General features: G+C 43.2%; 1 protein-coding gene across 5 annotated transcripts; it reads right to left on the minus strand.

The window, feature by feature from the left end:
- Positions 1–1,079: 1,079 nt before the first annotated feature.
- Positions 1,080–10,414, minus strand: LOC106608674 (receptor-type tyrosine-protein phosphatase H). 5 transcript variants are annotated; one of them, XM_082977393.1, is made up of 11 exons: positions 9,392–10,400; positions 8,497–8,603; positions 7,617–8,217; positions 7,150–7,407; positions 6,670–6,927; positions 6,260–6,386; positions 3,312–3,460; positions 2,628–2,888; positions 2,111–2,380; positions 1,829–1,926; positions 1,080–1,448 (listed from the first exon to the last, which is right to left on the minus strand). In XM_082977393.1, the coding sequence occupies exons 1-11, from the start codon at positions 9,420–9,422 to the stop codon at positions 1,362–1,364; spliced, it is 2,247 nt and encodes a 748-aa protein (XP_082833519.1). In that variant the 5' UTR covers positions 9,423–10,400; the 3' UTR covers positions 1,080–1,361. The 5 variants fall into 5 exon arrangements, with proteins under 5 accessions (XP_082833519.1, XP_045577537.2, XP_045577536.2 ...); XM_045721581.2 differs by lacking the exon at positions 1,080–1,448 and having other exon boundaries at positions 1,504–1,926; positions 9,392–9,479; positions 9,574–10,414; XM_045721580.2 differs by lacking the exon at positions 1,080–1,448 and having other exon boundaries at positions 1,504–1,926; positions 8,497–8,585; positions 9,392–9,479; positions 9,574–10,413.
- Positions 10,415–16,732: the final 6,318 nt, after the last annotated feature.

Genomic DNA, 16,732 nt, shown 5'->3' on the forward strand with positions numbered 1-16,732 from the left:
GTTCCACCGCATTGGATTATCAGGGAGCCGCAGCACCGAGATCGCCGCTGCGCTAGTTACGTGTACTTTTCCTTTCTGGTGGAGTACAGGAAACAAACAGTATGGAGGTCATTTTTGATCGTATGATGCAGAAATGTGGGGAGTTCCTTCTTAGCGGTACGCCACACCAGCGTGGATCCTGAGCTTTCTCTTGTTTGGGGACACCCCTTCGATGGTTTACAGTGGAGGAGACGGGACAGTAGCATTAAGTACAGAAGCAGGAAGCTGCCTCTTCGGCTTTATGAAGTGGATTGCGACTGAGATCGGGCAGGGACACATTTCTCCAGCCCCTGTTGCTCATCAGGAGCAGCCTGCCCCACACCAGATGTCATTCCCGATCCCCCTCCACTGCTGTGGAGTCTGGGGGAACCTTCATCCCCAGCTCGGGCTGCCTATGCGACTCCGGCACCATCGCCAAACGGGAGTGAACCGATGTTGCTGACTGGACCCTATGCTTCGCCGTTCCAACCTCTTCCTTCATACAGTCGACTCCCAATCACGGCCTGATGTGATACAGCCTCTTCTCTGCTGTTATGTTTGTGTATCACGTTTATCACATTACTTCCTGTTTCTATTCCGGTTTTAGACTATTCCCATCAGCGCGCATTATGTCAAATACTCTGGAGGTTGCCTTGTCTCACAAACAGGATAGGTGTCAGCAAGCCACAGGCCAGTTTATTCTGAAGGTTCTACCTGGCACTGTAGCCGTTTATTACTATAGATACAAAGCTATATTAATAGACAGCTATAGTAATTAACTACCTATAGGAAGGACATCAAGGGATCTGATTGGATACAATTTAATATTCAACATTGAGCAACCATACAAAAGTAATCCACTGCCCCGCCTAACATGGCCGACCAATTCAAAAATAAATGTAAATGAACTATTATGTCACATGCTTGCTGGGGGTCTCCAGTAAAGATGTTAAGTTGAATTGAATAACCAACTTCCAACACATATTCGTCCTCAACATCAGGTGCCTTCTTGATCGAGATGCAAAAAACAAGTTTTAAAGAAAACACTAGTAAAACAAATATATATATATATATTATCCACACCAAGAGTCAGACTTTTATTCAGTAATTTGGTCAGAGAAAATACCTTAATAAAATGTATTTGAAAAACATACATTACATCCTGAAAACAAGCAAGACAAGACAAGAAATTCAATACACATACATTCTTGGCACGCATGTAACTCTTCATTTATCTATTGTTATCATTTTTTTGTCAAAACACAATTTATCTTAATCTTGACTAAGAAATTATATTGAATAGATGATCTGTACAAGGTGTGTGTGTGTGTGTGTGTGTGAAATTATGCCTCTCGCCACTCCAGTTCCCAGAACACCATGTCAACCCCAGTTTCATTCTTGCTGAACCGCTTGCCGAAATGTGTCTTCAACTGTAACAAAAAAGAGTAGACATAAAAATACAGAAAAAAAGCGAGTTTTGTATTCAACATGTAAGACAATATATTCCATTTGATTTATTCGGTATGTGATGGGAGAAACATCTGACACTGAACTTCTGGACGTATTTTTCTCTATATTCTCACTAACTACTGTTGCTCATTGCAGCATTTTACTAAAATATTTTTCTTGCAATTATCCTGCTATATGGCTGTTTTACCAATTCATTGTAAGTGGCTCTGGATAGGAGCAGCTGCTAAAAATGACTACAATATACATGTAATGTGATTGGAGGATGTGGTGATGAATGTAACGTGATTGGAGGATCTGGTGATGAATGAACTGTGATTGGAGGATGTTGTGATGACCTCACATTTTTCAAGACCTCTGTCCGTTCGCCGCTATTCTCACAGATGGAAGGTTCGCTGGAGGAACACGCCATAGTCATAGTTCGAACTCTCACCGTAGCACCTGGCAGAGAGAGGGGGGGAGAGAGAAGGGAAAAAGAGAGAGAGACCCATGTGAGTTAAGATGTAATGTAAGGGAGTGATGAAGAAAGGTCACCCACAACAAACATTGTCACCGATCATTATTAGATATGTAAGCAAGATATTTCAACAACATGTAAATATGTCTGATGTGGTGAGTAATTTACTTGTGGTCTGTGATGTTTCGGTGGGCTTGCTTTCCTGGGTTCCCGCCTTCACTCGTACTTCGAAGTTGTAATTGGTCCCAGCATGCAACTCATGAAATGTATAGTTGGTGGCGTATGTCTCGCTCGTCTGCGTATCATTCCAGAATTCAGAAAAGTATTTCACCAGGTACGTTATTTGTACACCTTGGGATTCCATGGGGGCTTTCCATGACAGGGTGACATGACTCTTATTGAAGAAATCGATTTTGGCTGATTGCGGTGGGAGAGGAACTAAGGGAAGGAGACAGGGAAGAACGGTAGAGAGAGGAGTGACTTAAAGGTATAAGGGAAAATCATACATCTCAAAGTGCAAAACCTCTCAAAGTTGACAATGTACTGTACATGGGTAAGAATAATATTGACTAGATGTCAACAATAAAAAGTCAATGTCTTTCTTGTATTTTTATACTACTGCTATGTATCAATATTGATGGAATGTGTTCATCTATTCAAAGAGAAAGATTAACTAGTAACTCACGAGTGAAATTTCTAATGGTTTCTGGGTCACTCTTGAGATACCCATTCAGAGTGGTGACTGTCACTGCATATTCAACTCCTGCCTTTAGGTTGGTGAATGAAAGTTGACTGGCACTTGTATTCTGTGTTTTCACTTCCTCGTTAGAGGCGGTTAGCTTGAGCTGAACACTGAATGCCTCGTAGTTTCCCTGAGGAGGTGTCCAGGTCGCTGTGATGGTGTTCGCAGTAATGACCAGAAGTAAGTCAGTAACTTTACCTGGAGCTATGGGGGAGAAAGGGAAAGAAGGATGAATGTAAGACAAGAGAAAGATATAAAAGTGACAAATTGAGAATAATAATGGTAGTGTGAAATGATTAGGCTATTGCTATGATAATATACAGTTATGATTCACCATTCACAAAAATACTATCCACCTTACCAATCAACCTCCCAATAAATCCACTACCCAATCAACCTCCCAATAAATCCACTCCCCAATCAACCACCCAAACAATCAACCACCCTCTCAATGAACTAATGCCTCATTATCGTCGCTCCGGCGAGAAGTTTCCCCTAGGTACAGGTCTAGGATCAGCGTCGCCTCCCCCAACCTTAACCATTAGTGGGGAAAATGCAAAACTAACCCCCGATCAGTGTGTCCTGGGGCAATTTCATCTTACACCATTATCATCTGTCCATACTCACTGGTGAGGCCCATCTCTATGCTGCGTTCTCCCTCAACCGATCCGTCGGGCACCAGTGCCACAACGCTCAGCCAGATCTTGGCACCTGACGACTGGTTCCCCACCGTCAGACGCGTGTTTGTCACATTCTTCCAGAATATGTCGGACGTGCTAAACTCAAAATAAACAATGGCCTTGTGTCAATCCTGTTCACATGCGTCCTTGTCATACACTGTAGTTCAGAGTCTGTTCTCTGTTCCACATAGCAGAGTAATGGAGTGTGATCTATACATTATATTTCTATGTGAATTTGCATGCCATTTTTTACATGCATATCCTGACTGTTCCCATGACGCAACAGTTGGGTCTGTTTATTTATGAAAACATTAGCAGTAGAAAGTCAAATGGCAAAGCTGGGACCGAGAGACTGAAAAACAGCTATCTCAAGGCCATCAGACTGTTAAACAGCCATAACTAACACAGAGAGGCTGCTGCCTACATACAGGCTTAAAACTTTGGCCACTTTAATAAATGGATCACTAGTCACTTTAATGTTTACATATCTTGCATTACTCATCTCATATATATATATACACTGTATTTTATACCATCTTGCCTATGCCGCTCTGGCAATGCTCATCCATATATTTACGTACTCAGCAAAAAATGAAACGCCCTTTTTTCCAGGACTCTGTCTTTCAAAGATAATTCGTAAAAATCCAAATAACTTCACAGATCTTCATTGTAAAGGGTTTAAACACTGTTTCCCATGCTTGTTCAATGAACCATAAACAATTAATGACGCACCTGGGGAACGGTCATTAAGACAGCTTACAGACGGTAGGCAATTAAGGTCACAGTTATGAAAACTTAGGACACTAAAGGGGCCTTTCTACTGACTCTGAAAAACACCAAAAGAAAGATGCCCAGGGTCCCTGCTTATCTGTGTGAACGTGCCTTAGGCATGCTGCAAGGAGGCATGAGGACTGCCGATGTGGCCAGGGCAATAAATTGCAATATCCGTACTGTGAGACGCCTAAGACAGCGCTACAGGGAGACAGGATGGACAGCTGATCGTCCTCGCAGTGGCAGACCACGTGAAACAACACCTGCACAGGATCGGTACATCCGAACATCACACCTGCGGGACAGGTACAGGATGGCAACAACAACAGCCCGAGTTACATCAGGAACGCACAATCCCTCCATCGGTGCTCAGACTGTCCGCAATAGGCTGAGAGAGGCTGGACTCAGAGCTTGTAGGCCTGTTGTAAGGCAGGTCCTCACCAGACATCACCGGCAACCGGCAACAACGTCGCTTATGGGCACAAACCCACCGTCACTGGACCAGACAGGACTGGCAAAATGTGCTCTTCACTGACAAGTTGCGGGTTTGTCTCACCAGGGGTGATGGTCGGATTCACGTTTATCGTCGAAGGAATGAGCACTACACCGAGGCCTGTACTCTGGAGTGGGATCGATTTGGAGGTGGAGGGTCCGTCATGGTCTGGGGGCGGTGTGTCACAGCATCATTGGACTGAGCTTTTTGTCATTGCAGGCAATCTCAATGCTGTGCGTTAGAGGGAAGACATCCTCCTCCCTCATGTGGTACCCTTCCTGCAGACTCATCCTGACATGACCCTCCAGCATGACAATGCCACCAGCCATACTGCTCGTTCTGTGTGTGATTTCCTGCATGACAGGAATGTCAGTGTTCTGCCATGGCCAGCGAAGAGCCCGGATCTCAATCCCATTGAGCACGTCTGGGACCTGTTGGATCGGAGGGTGAGGGCTAGGGCCATTCCCCCCAGAAATGTCCGGGAACTTGCAGGTGCCTTGTTGTAAAAGTGGGGTAACATCTCACAGCAAGAACTGGCAAATCTGGTGTAGTCCATGAGGAGGAGATGCACTGCAGTACTTAATGCAGCTGGTGGCCACAGCAGATACTGACTGTTACTTTTGATTATGACCCCCCTTTGTTCAGGGACACATTATTCCATTTCTGTTAGTCACATTGTAGAAAAGGCCCATGGAGTTGGTGGAGGAATCCTTTAATTCATGGCCACTTGCTCAGCTGGGCCAGGGGCGCTTTAATTAGGTCAGGTGGAAATGTCCGACAGATCTCAACTCCATAAAAGGAGGAAAGCGCCATCACCCGATCTCGCTGCTTTCTCTTCCTTAACTCCGTCTAATCCAGAAGTTCTGTGCATCCATGAATCCACACTACCCAGTAAATATACCACTTTATGTTAAAGGCATTCCTGCCTCAGTCTCACCCATTCCTCTGTCACCTGAAACTTGTTCACCTTCACTGTCAGTAATCCTACCTGTCCACCTACTCACACAGATTCCCCTAATCTTTCACACGTCTGTGGAGCTTGTTCTGTTTATGTCTCAGTTGTTGAATCTTGTTATGTTCATATAAATATTTACACATGTTGAGTTTGCTGAAAATAAAACGCAGTCGACAGTGAGAGGACGTTTCTTTTTTTGCTGAGTTTATGTACGTATTCTTATTCTATTCCTTTACTTAGATTTGTGTGTATTAGGTAGCTGTTGTGGAATTTTTAGATTACATGTTATTTATTGCTGCACTGTCGGAGCTAGAAGCGCAAGCATTTCGCTACACTCGCAACAACATCTGCTAACCATGTGTATGTGACCAATAAAACTTTATTTGCTGTTTGTTTTGGGCTACGATTTGTTAGCGTTCTATAGCGGCCAACATACTTGATACAGTTTCTATAGTAGTCTCATTCATTCATTCATTCATTTTATTTAGTTAGCCAGGATACTGCACCCAGTAACAATTGCCACTGTTTTCAAGGGAGTCCTGAGTTCCAGCGTACATACTTGATAACGTTTCTATAGTAACTGACATACTTGATAACGTTTCTATAGTAGCCTTTCATACTTGATCATGTTTCTATAGGAACCTACATACTTGATCATGTTTCTATAGGAACCTACATGTTGTTTTCTTCTCTCCAGGCGTGCACTCTGTACCCAGAGGTGTTACCTGTCGGCTTTTCCCATTGGAAGTCGACACTGTCTTTAGTAAGAGCAGACGGCTTTAAGTTTGACACCTTTCCTGGTTCTGAAGGGGAAAGGAGAGATCAGTGTGTGTGTGTGAGCTGCACTGAACATTTTTATTTTATTTAACTAGGCAAGTCGGTTAAGAACAAATTGTTAACTGCAAATATGAATGTATAAAACTGACCTTTCAATTCAAATTACATTAACTTTCTCAATGGAATGAAAATAAAATGGAATTTGAAACGGAAAGTCTTATTATTTACAGTTTCCCCTATGGAAACGTTCCTCTAGGAAAACCAGTTAAACATTCGCATAGGAAAAACAACAACAGTGCTCTGACTCACTGGTGTAGAAGGAGATATCCCGTCGATCTCCCTCGATGGACTTGTCCTCCACCTCGGCGTTGACCTCCAACGTGTAGGACCCTCCTGGTATCAGGCCTTTGACCAGGGCGCTCTCTGTGCGTGTGGTCATTTTCAGGTCAGGTTCACCCCTCACCTGAATGTTGTACAAGTCACGGTTGCCCTCAGGAGCGAGCCAGGACAGGGAGATACTTGTTTCTGAGACATTGGTGACACTGAGCTTTTGGATCACGCCAGGCTCTGAGAGAGAATTCATGATCAGTAGTCAGCATTATCGTCATCGTTGATATCGATGTCTTTACATTGTTACAGCAATATCATAATAAACATCTACACATAGATATCTGTCCAGGATCTCTACAACTACTAGTATTAGAAGTAGTGGAACAGTAGCAACAACAGCAGTTGTAGTGGCCCTATTCAACAGTAACATTTGATACTAGTGGTAATGCCCATATTCACTGGTATAGAAGGAGACGTTCTGTGGGTTGAGGTCTCTTCCACACTTAATGGGGAACACCTGGACTCTGTACTGGGTTCCGGCGGTGAGGTTGGAAAGGTCATAGGTCTGGTTCAGACTGCTGTGGTTTAGGGTCAGGTTGTAGTCAGTGGACTTGACCTCCACCCTGTATCCGCTGATGTCACCAGGCCCACGGGTCCAGCTCAGAGTCGCGTTGTGTAGTGTCTTGTTGGTCATGGTGGCATTACCGTAGAAACGGTCTACATACACAGGTGAGATGCGGTAGTTTGATTGGGGTGGGTTGGGGTGAGGGGGAAAAGGGTGCAAGTGAAAGAAAACACATCAATATGTTTATCAGTAAGTAATGCACCCCAAACATCAACATCTCAGTTCACTTCTCAGAATATCACAGTAAATTAGAAGCATTTGTATTTTTTTAACCCCCCCCCCCCCCCCCCCCCCCCCCTACCTTCATAGCAGATATAAGGAAGAAGCTCTGAGCAGATTTTATCGAACCAAAGTCCAAAACTGAGCATGGCTATGCAGGGCTCCTCAATATACACGTCTGTCTCAGTTTCATTCGTCCCATTGGTCCCACTAGTCATATTGGTGCCATTGATGCCACCAGTAACTCCAGTAAAGAACGTTGATCCCCTCGTCATGACAGATGTCATCTTTGTCACCTTGGTTGTCACGGCTGGTGTCATCGTTGACGATGCCGCCACGTTTACATTCTCTGTGAAAAGGTCATCTGTAGAGTTACCGTAGCTAGTAGTTACCGGGGGAACACTGGTAAGTTTGCTGTTATTGGTGCAGCAACACCCACAGTCATTGGCGCGGATGGAATAGTAGTTGTTAAAGATGTTCACAGGATTCTTGGGCTTGGAGAGTATGGGGCGACCGGGGTACCAGTTCTGGAAGGTGAGGGGGTCTCCGTTGGACCAGCGGGACCAGGGGAAGGAGCCGTTGTTCATGGTTTTGCGGAGGCCGACCCAGTAAGAAGAGGTCAGGTTCTGGACAAGTTGCTGGATGTTGTCAGGGGTCAGGCTCACCATCTCCTTGTAGCACGCCTAACAGGACAAGGATAATATCAGGTATATTGGGTCAGTACTGGTCTTAGAGGGCCACAATGTGTGCCAGCTTCTGTTCCAGTCCAGCAATAATATTTGATAACATCATCATCTAATCATTGTCCTCAATCGAGTCACTGGTTTAACCAGGCGTTTTAAAGCTAGGTTGCGGTTGACAAAAACTTGCACACATGAATTGGCCACTGCTGTTTTACATTGCGTACAAGAAGTCTGTGTGTCCAGGAAAAGTGTCCCATGGGGACAATAAAGTTGTTCTACCTGGCAGTGTAGTCTGGCCTGTTCCCAGGTGGAGGAGTTGGACTGGAGGAAGTACTGTCTCTCAGCTACACAACACACCACCAACACAGCTGGGACGAGGAAGACATCTGAATATGATTTTGAGTTAACATTCATATACAGCTTACAGTCATTTTCAGTTTCAGTATGATAATCAATGATCCTACTCAGCAAACTTTATAACGCAAGGCTAAAAGTCATGTTAAAATTTGACTGATTGATTTTTAGCACCGGTGTATCATTCAGGGCCATATTCATAATGCATATCAGAATATAAGTGCTGATATAGGATTAGTTTAGCCTTTTAGATCATATTGATTATAGTTACATGGACACGGGGGACCTGATCCTAGATCGGGGCCGTATCAAGTGTCTCAGAGTAGGAGTGCTGATCTAGGATCAGGTTCCCCCTGCCCATGTAATCGTGTTCATTGTAATCTAGAAGGCAAAACTGATCCAAAATCAGCACTATTGATTCAAAAGGTAAGTAAACTGACACCACTGTTATTCCATGTCTATAACTGGGTGCCATTAGATTTGTTTGATGGGATGTCTTTGCATGAGTTTGCATATGAGGGAATGCTAGTCCAGGAAGTTTGGGATATATTTTTTCCAAACAGAATATCCATTGTAAATGTCACTTGAACATTTTTTATTAAAAAGAATGAAACAATTCTCACTCTTGCACCCTTCTTTCTGGTTTAATAACCTGCCAAATACAATATCTGCTTTCCATGTTACAGTTTTGCTTCTCTTGTTAGTAGAACTTACTTAATGATTGTTTGTTTTTTAGACCCTAAAAAGGTTCACCTTTCTGTAGAACTTTAATCAACACATGAAAAACAATATATTTGTGAAACCCAAGACTTGAACTCACCCCATAATATCAGGTGTTGAATCCTGCCCATCCTTCGACTGGAACGATTCAGACTTCTTTGTTCTGGTTACCTTTTTAGATATTCACACTGGAATACATTTAATCAGACAAACAGCTGTTGAAATCCACACAAAATGTATCCAAGATAAACTGATGAGGTCAATCAATATCCCAAACCTTACCAAAAGGAGTGAGAACAAACCAACTGCGGAAGCAGCATTTGATCTCTACACCTGTGCTGGCAACTTCTCTCCCTCGCTCCCTCTCATTTGAATATGGATACACGGACTGCATTCAGAATGAGAGGATGGAGAGAGAAGACTCACAGGGAGTATTATTGGAGTTTTCAGAGTATTATTGGAAAACAAATAGTCAACGACCAGGAAACAAATGAAATGGGATTAGGGCCAGGAGTTTTTTTCAGTATGGTCACATGAAGTGTCCAGGAACTCCAAACTCCTGGCCCTACAAGGGATGAATGTCCGCTAGATACCCAAGCAAACAGAGGCAACCTTAGGGCGGCAGATAGTCTAGTGATGAGGGTGGGCCAGTCACCGAAAGGTCACTGGTTTGAATACCTGCGCCGACAACGTGAAAAATCTGTTAACCCTAATTTCCTCCAGGTGTGCCGTACTACTATGACTGACCCTGTAAAAAAACGAATTTCACTGCACCCATCTGGTGTATGTGGCAATAAAACATATTTAACCTGCCTAAATGACTATCGTCCTGTGGCACGCACTACTGTCATCATGAAGTGTTTCGAGAAGCTCCACTTTACCTGACACCCAGGATCCACTCCAATTACCTGACACCCAGGTTCAACTCCAATTTGCAGACCACCCCAACAGATCCACGGATGACGCAATCTCCATTGCTCTACACACTGCCCTATCCCAGGGTTTCCCAAACTTGGTCCTGGGGCCCCCATCTGGGTGCACGTTTTGTTTTTTGCCCGAGCACTACACAGCTGATTCAAATAACCAACTCATCATTAAGCTTTGATTATTTGAATCGGCTGTGTAGTGCTAGGGCAAAAACAAAAACATGAACCCAGAACTAAGTTTGGGAAACCATGCCCTATCCCACCTGGACAAGAAGAACACCCATGTAAGAATGCTCGACTACAGCTCAGCGTTCAACATCATACCCTCCAAGCACGACACTAAGCTCAGGGCCCTGGGTATAAACACCTCCCTCTGCAACTGGATCCTGGACTTCCTGACAGGCAGACACCAGGTGGTGAGGGTAGGCAAGAACATGTCCGCCACGCTGACCCTCAACACAGTGGCCTCCCAGGGTTGCGTGCTTAGTAGTGATGTGCTGATTAACTCATAAATGGGGTGGGCGGGTTTAGGGTCATAAAATAGTGTGGATGGGGGGGCGGGGGTTGAATAAGGAGAAAAAAACATTTTTTTAAATCCATAAATGTGTAATTGTGCAATTCATATCTATAGGCTACATTGAGGTTTTTCCTTTCGTTCTTTTTATCTGACGTTAGTGTGTAGCCTAAGCTTTAGGGCCTGACTGTAGTGTGCCAAATACATGCCATTTGTCAAATGATTTTAGGAACTTGTTGAGTTAATGTTGATCCACTGAGACAAAAAGGATCATGTTGGTGTTTAATTCAATAAGAGAAAAGATTTGGTGAAGAGGTAAAAGCGGATGATAGCAGTGCCGGGTATGTTGTGTGATAATTTTGTGAGGCGCTATACAATTTCGAAATGAACAACACAGGGACTTCAAAATGGCACGTCAAGGGAACTGTACTGTTCAGACGGGTTAAATGAAATACTAGCCTATCTGATATCTGGACACTGACTGTAGGTCCATAACCTCTTACATAGCTTAATATAGTGTTAACCCCTGCAGAATTAAGCATTGCTTGCAGTAAAATTATACACCAAATGTACATTTTGATTCGGGAACAGCAGTGGAGAAATATAATTTCTTTCTTTCAGCATCTTGAGAGAATGAATTCCCGGTTAGGGACCGTCTGTAAAGGTGGCGGGTCTATCTTTATCAACATCATAAAAGCTGATAGTATTATAACCACATAAAATATGCATCCAAGCCGAACTGAAATCTTATAAAAACACATTGGTTTTAACAGCTTTTATTTTCCTTTAAACCGGTCCAACCGATATCATTTGAATGATTTCCTTGCAAAATGTCAAAAAATGTATTGCGTTTTCTCTCCATTCCTTAAAAGTCTTTGCTGCTTGAGAGAAGCCGAGATGAATAAGGAAAGAGAAAACTGTACCGATGTCAACTAGATTTAAGCGTTCATTCTGTTGATTTCTGACATTCTGGTGAGCAAGGGTTTGTTTTGTCTTCTAATGACAGAAGAGAAGCTGCATGTATCTAACTATAGACAAGCTGACTAATAAATACAGGGCTGCAACTTCAGAAGAAAGCTTGGAGTGAGATTTGCTATGTGAATATCATTGCAAGGAAGAATGTACCGTTTTAAATCTAATTCTACATATTCTGACATGGTTTAGGCCTATGACGAGGGTGGAAAATAAAAAATAAAAAAACCACAGGTCAGGTGTATTTTAATGACGACTTACTTTGAGTATTCTAATCTTTTTTAGGTGGTTTGACACTTTATTCAGACAGTAATTAAATGCGATGGGAGAAACAGTGGGAAGGATGGAAGCAGGGATTGTTCCCTGTTCTCATTTGGAAAGCTGTATATGTCCCAGGGAGCGTTACCAATATAGCAAGGCTGTGCACAGTAAATACTCATATTAATTGTTGATGGCAGTGGGTAGCCAAACCAGAGACTGTATTCTCCTTGTCCATAGACTGCTGTCAAGGTAAGGACACTAACATTTTGTCATTTGGGTAAACTCGCTCTTTAAAATAGGGCTGAAAGAAAATCCTGCTTGCTCTCCAGGTGCTAGTTGTTTAAAAAAGTTATTGTTATAACAATTAATTTCTCAGAATCACCCAACCTTCAAGAACAGTCTAATGAAGATCAATATTCAGGTGGTTTATGTCTACTAGTTGAAGATTCTTGCCATCATCTTACTCTACATAAACAAAATAGGATGCGTTGATTCCCCCTAAAATGTTAAATTATATTTGATTCCTAGAGCATTTAATATCGCATGCTTATTTGTATGACTTATTCAAAACTGTCCATGAATGGCTGAAAAAATACATAGCTTCATATAATTCATTTTCAAAGACACAAGTAGTCATATCAGATTTCAAATATGTGATAACACTGGCAAAATTGGGAAGTGGAACTATAAAATAAGTGTGGGAAATACAGTAGTGTTCTTGCTGACAAGCACAGGAATTACCCTATATTGTTGCTCATTGTTAAGAATGAGAATTGTTCCACTGATCAGACTAAATATAACAAATAGATCAAATATCCTGAAGACAAAATGACAAATCTGCCCGAACACCCTAAACTAAATTATGTTTCTATTTATTGTCCACCCTCTAGAATAAAATGTACACCATCGTTCCAAATCAGGTCACCGTACGAAACGTCCCTGCTAAAACATTCTGGGTCTGTCACAGCCTAAATGCCAATCACCAAATGAAGGGACTTTTGCAAGTGTGGATTAAATATGCCGTCAAAAGGCTGCATTCTGCAATAGGGGCGGGAGTAACAGCAACCTAATTTTGTTGACAACATTGTACATAAAGTTTTTTTTTAGTTTTAAACTCAGCGATAAAGGTTCTCTCGCCATTCATTTACACTCTAATCTTGAGGGGCGTTTCCTTAAAACATGCATCCAATTCCCTTGATCCTTAACATAACTTCACCAATAATATGCTTCAATGTTCCGCAGATCAGCGTTGTCGCAACACAGGATAGAGGTTGGCTCGTGATGTTCAATTGCAGTCGCAGATGCTCCGATTTCAAAACGATTTGGAGCACAGTTCAAAAGTTAATGCGCTGACTATAATGGACTAATTAGAGCAATAAAAGCAGTACTTTTCAATTTGTGAGCTATGAGAGGTGTGTTGTGGGAGCGTGAGAAGAGGGTCCGTGTGTTTCACGGCCTGAGAGTTGGCAAAATGTTGAACATTTAAAACAGAAACATAGGCCTATTTTAAAAATCCTGTCCAAAAAAAAAATTGGTTATGCAGTCTGTAGGCTAAAGCGCATTTTCCATATTTGCGGGTTTTGGTCCAGTGCGGGGCTCAGATTTTCACTTTATCAGTCAGTCGGGTGGCGGATGAATTTTTAGCAACTGCAGGTGGGTGCGGGTGAACAAACAGCTCACCCGCAAATTACTAGTGCTCAGCCCCTTTCTGTACTCCTTGTACACCCATGACTCCAACACCATTTAAGTTCGCTGACGACACGATGGTGGTGGGCCTTATCGCAGACGCAACAGCCTACAGGGAGGTGGTTAGAGTCCTGGCTGAGAGGTGCAAAGAAAACAGCCTCGGCCTCACTGACAGTAAAACCAGGGAGCTGATGGTGGACTAGGGGAAACGGGGTGAAGCGCGCCTCTATATTCAGCGACGGACTGCAGTGGCGAGGTTCAAAAGCTTCAAGTTCCTTGGTGTGCACGTCACAGACGACCGAGTATGGTCCAGTCACACCACCACTGTGGTGTTGAAGGCAAACAGCGCCCCTAAAACCTCAGGCGACTGAAGAAATTAAGCATGGGCTCTCGGGTTCTCAAGAAGTTCAACAGCATACAATAGTCCATTATTACCATGCATACTACCTCTTATTACTCCTATGACTTGTTATTTCTAACTTCACTGTTTTTGTCGTCATTAACTGATGATGTACTGAACTGCTGAGGGAGCTCCCACAAACATTTCACAGCACCTTTTATACCTGCAGTAATCTGTATGTGACGTATAAAATGTGATTTGGAGCCAAAACCACTAATAGAGTTCTTGCCACGGGAGGCTGCTGAGGGTTAGGATGGCTCATAATGGCTGGAATAGAGTGAATGGTATCAAACACATAGAAACCATATGTTTGCTGTTTGATACTATTCCATATATCCCGTTCCAGCCATTACTATGAGACCGTCCTCCTCAAAGGTGCCACGGCCGCCTGTGGTTCTTGCATAACCCACAGGTGTACCACAAAGGTTCTCTTGAAATCAACAACCACTCGAATACAGATGGTAGTCATCTATCAAATACCAGAAACTATTTCCCTCCCATTTAGGAACTTATCTACTGGATGAACATGGCTCCCACATGCAAACAAAATGGAACTACAAAGAAGAATTGGTTTAATGGTGCAAGAGAGATACTTGGTTTTGCATTACTCCTCCACACATGCAAAGCATGCTGGGTCAATGTGCAAACATAGCAGTAGGGCTCCCGAGTGTCGCAGTGGTCTAAGGCACTGCATCTCAGTGCAAGAGGCTTCAGTTCACTACAGTTCCTGGTTCGAATCCAGACTGTATCACATTCGTCCGTGATTGGGAGTCCCATAGGGCAGCGCACAATTGGCCCAGCGTAGTCAGAGTTTGGCCAGGGTAGGCCGTCATTGTAAAGAAGAATTTGTTCTAAACTGACTTGCCTAGTTAGATAAAGGTTAAATAAATAAAAGATACTAAGAGAAGGGTCTGGGACAGTGAAGTACAGTGAGGGAAAAAGTATTTGATCCCCTGCTGATTTTGTATGTTTGCCCACTGACAAAGAAATGATCAGTCTATAATTTTAATGGTAGGTTTATTTGAACAGTGAGAGACAGAATAACAACCACAAAAATCCAGAAAAACACAAAATGTTATAAATTGATTTGCATTTTAATGAGGGAAATAAGTATTTGACCCCCTCTCAAATCAGAAAGATTTCTGGCTCCCAGGTGTCTTTTATACAGGTAACGAGCCGAGATTAGGAGCACACTCTTAAAGGGAGTGTCCCTAATCTCAGTCTGTTACCTGTATAAAAGACACCTGTCCACAGAAGCAATCAATCAGATTCCAAGCTCTCCACCATGGCAAAGACCAAAGAGCTCTCCAAGGATGTCAGGGACAAGATTGTAGACCTACACAAGGCTGGAATGGGCTACAAGACCATCGCCAAGCAGCTTGGTGAGAAGGTGACAACAGTTGGTGCGATTATTCGCAAATGGAAGAAACACAAAATAACTGTCAATCTCCTCAGCCTGGGGCTCCATGCAAGATCTCACCTCGTGGAGTTGCAATGAGCATGAGAACGGTGAGGAATCAGCCCTGAACTACACGGGAGGATCTTGTCAATGATCAAGGCAGCTGGGACCGTAGTCACCAAGAAAACAATTGGTAACCCACTACGCTGTCAAGAACTGAAATCCTGCAAGGTCCCCCTGCTCAAGAATACATATACATGCCCGTCTGAAGTCTGCCAATGAACATCTGAATGATTCAGAGGACAACTGGTGAAAGTGTTGTGGTCAGATGGGACCAAAATGGAGCTCTTTGGCATCAACTCAACTCGCCATGTTTGGAGGAGGAGGAATGCTGCCTATGACCCCAAGAACATCATCCCCACCGTCAAACATGGAGGTGGAAACATTAGGCTTTGGGGGTGTTTTTCTGCTAAGGGGACAGGACAACTTCACCGCATCAAAGGGACGATGGACGGGGCCATGTACCGTCAAATCTTGGGTGAGAACCTCCTTCCCTCAGCCAGGGCATTGAAAATGGGTCGTGGATGGGTATTCCAGCATGACAATGACCCAAAACACACAGCCAAGGGAACAAAGGAGTGGCTCAAGAAGAAGCACATTAAGGTCCTGGAGTGGCCTAGCCAGTCTCCAGACCTTAATCCCATAGAAAATCTGTGGAGGGAGCTGAAGGTTCGAGTTGCCAAACGTCAGCCTCGAAACCTTAATGACTTGGAGAAGATCTGCAAAGAGGAGTGGGACAAAATCCCTCCTGAGATGTGTGCAAACCTGGTGGCCAACTACAAGAAATGTCTGACCTCTGATTGCCAACAAGGGTTTTGCCACCAAGTACTAAGTCATGTTTTGCAGAGGGGTCAAATACTTACTTCCCTCATTAAAATGCAAATCAATTTATAACATTTGACATGCGTTTTTCTGGATTTTTTTTGTCTCTCACTGTTCAAATAAACCTAGCATTAAAATTATAGACTGATAATTTCTTTGTCAGTGGGCAAACGTACAAAAATCAGCAGGGGATCAAATACCTTTTTCCCCTCACTGTCGGTCAGCTGAAATAATAGAGTAGATGGCCCTGGCACGCAACATTTGGTTCTGGGTTCTGAGATTATGGGTAATCTCTAGTCAACCTTGTCATGCACCCATGTCACCTTGTTCAGCCACAGAAACTTTGTATATTAAAAAAACTCAAAAGACTGCAGGTATTGAGAAAAGACTGAGGATTTAAG

Source organism: Salmo salar, chromosome 07 (assembly GCF_965601325.2).
Source record: "Salmo salar chromosome 07, fSalSal1, whole genome shotgun sequence".
In the NCBI taxonomy this organism is placed as follows: domain Eukaryota; kingdom Metazoa; phylum Chordata; class Actinopteri; order Salmoniformes; family Salmonidae; genus Salmo; species Salmo salar.